At 46.2% G+C, this 2,500-nt stretch overlaps 1 protein-coding gene across 1 annotated transcript in view; it reads right to left on the reverse strand.

Moving 5' to 3' along the window:
* Nucleotides 1-1,629: 1,629 nt before the first annotated feature.
* SARC_00829 (hypothetical protein) overlaps nt 1,630-2,500 on the reverse strand; it is a gene marked incomplete at both ends in the record, with an annotated part of 1,071 nt that continues 200 nt past the window's right edge. Inside the window, one exon of the mRNA XM_014305446.1 lies at nt 1,630-1,890. Within this exon, the coding sequence (XP_014160921.1) occupies nt 1,630-1,890 (261 nt within the window). The remainder of the gene's footprint in view (nt 1,891-2,500) is intronic.

A 2,500-nucleotide genomic window follows, 5' to 3' on the forward strand; every position in this document is an offset into this window, starting at 1 on the left:
ATATAGTATATATATATATAGTATATATATATATATATATATATATATATATATATATATATATATATATATATATATATATATATATATATATATATATAGAGAGAGAGAGAGAGAGAATTATAATTATAATTATTAAACATAATTGTAATTTAAATACTCGCGTACTCCCCAAACTGTTCCGAGTATTCGTAGAAAGCAGATATGTTTTATTAATGCACAACCCCATTCAAAGAGTTTAATACATCTCGTGTGTATATACAGGTCGCAGCAGTCGCGGATTCGTCGTCCTGAAGCAGAATATGTACGGTCTGAAAACATTCCCACAGGTATTCAAGTTGACCTGCTACTGTATGTTGTCCATCCTACACCACAGGCGATAAGCAGTCATCCTGTGATGTAAGTTCAGTATATGCACTGATTCTGATGTGTTGCCCGTTCTCGGAGATACCCATAGCAGATTGATCTACGTTCCAGTCTTGGATCAACCCCCACTCAATAATCATACTGAATGCCGAGTGCCTCCGCGAACACCACTACTACACTGAGCGTCGGTACACCAGTACTAATACTCGAAGATCGACAATATGTCGGCTGCTACTGATCAGAGTGATGTGTTTTCAATACGCATTTTTGATCACTCTGAGCACTGGAAGGATCAAATCCAGTCACTTCACCACCTCAAATCGACCACTCGACCCGACGACCAATTGGCCACAATCGTTTACGGCACTCCTCCCACCAAGTATCACAACAAATTAACCTGGAGGAAATACTAATCCCAACTCTGCAGATCTCGCCGTACTGTCCCGATTTATGCCCACGCAGCAGTAGGTTTACACATCCCACGTAAGCCTATGCTATAGTCTGGCATCTATGCTATTAACACCATCGGCAAGGCTATCCGCTGAGCTGTTTCCTTGTATCACGGCAGGGCCCCACATCCCTATATCCATCATCCTACATCAGGCCTGTGTGTTGTGGGCAGCTTGCAAGAATATTCCTACCCTTACTTCTGTGTGCGTTGGACCGCCTACTACACCTACATTAAACTACAAGCATCCCCATCACCATACATTCTTCTCCTTCACCCCCCCCCCCAACCTGCGCACACTTACTATCGAGCACTGTCCCGAATACACTCCCCACTCAAACGCTCATCTGTACCACACAGAGTTACACGTGGACATATCTGTACGCTGGCGCACTATATGAGCCTTTCACCTCACTGCCGGCTAGAGTGCTCTACACCAACAACCACGCATGTGACTATGTGACTATACCGGCAAATGTATATATAGTATATCAACCTAGCTTTTAAGCATGTGCCTCTCCCACCTCCCTCTCGATTCTGACAGGCAGATAAGCAAGCACGCCTTGACTAACTATCCATATCACTTCCAATGCATATGGCCACCAAACTAGTCTGCACATACAGCATCAGACTCCTCCGCAACCACCTCTCGGCCCTCCACAGCCGTTGTCGATCACCATACGCGCCGCATTGGCATACCTCTGCGCGATACCCGTTTTACACTCAATCGTATATGACTACTTCTAAGTGCGACTCCTTCTCCTCCCTACACACTAACTTGCATAACATACAAAGGTTCTCGTGGATTAATTTACCTACACCTTCTTGTGCAGAACATTGGCCTTCTCCTGGAATTCCTCGGCCAGCGCATCTCCACCCTCCACAGCCGTAGTCATCACCATACGCGCCGCATTGACACACCCATACTTGCTACCCAGATCGCACGCCTTGGCAGACAGCTCGAATGCTTTACCCATATCCTGGATGATCTCGTTCCCCTTTGAATCCTCGAGGCCACCAGTCAGATACAGCGTGCTCAGGTTGAAGCAACTCCGCCCGTCGCCCGCATCACACCCCTGTAGCAAGAGTGACGCGTGTGAGGTAGTGATGTTAGTTGCTTGTGTCTACGTACATATGTATAGCTGCAACCGTAGTTGAGCACTACCTATGTGCATCAACAGTCCCTCGTCGCTTGGTATAAGTGGTATGAACAGGTGAACCCTACTCGTGCACTGTTAAAGCCGACCAGAACTACTCTCGGGATTGCCCTAATTCACACTGTTTGACAAAGGGTACAGACAAGCCGTGACCTCTTATGTCACTTGTCCTCTACAGCTTCAGTCCCAAGGCTGCGCCACATCACACGGAATGCACCATCTCAATGTTATCAGTGAGTCATTACTAACAAAAAAATGACCCCAATATATCCCGCGGCTTGCGGAGACCAACCAGCTTCGCTCCAGTTCATCCACTTTAAGTGTACCATGTAGTAGGAATGAATGTATTGCGGTGTAGACAAACATACCCGTAACTCTTTGATTAGATAGTATCATGTAAGGATCTGACAGGCGCATATTGCCAGCTTCACCTGCCAGATGCAAGCGCCATAGTTTCGGCTGGAAAGTACTCTGATACAACTCATAGGCGTTGGGATGCAAAGTGCACTCAAACGGAGAGTGCCCGCGC

This window comes from Sphaeroforma arctica (genome assembly GCF_001186125.1).
Source record: "Sphaeroforma arctica JP610 unplaced genomic scaffold supercont1.29, whole genome shotgun sequence".
Taxonomy (NCBI): Eukaryota; class Ichthyosporea; order Ichthyophonida; genus Sphaeroforma; species Sphaeroforma arctica.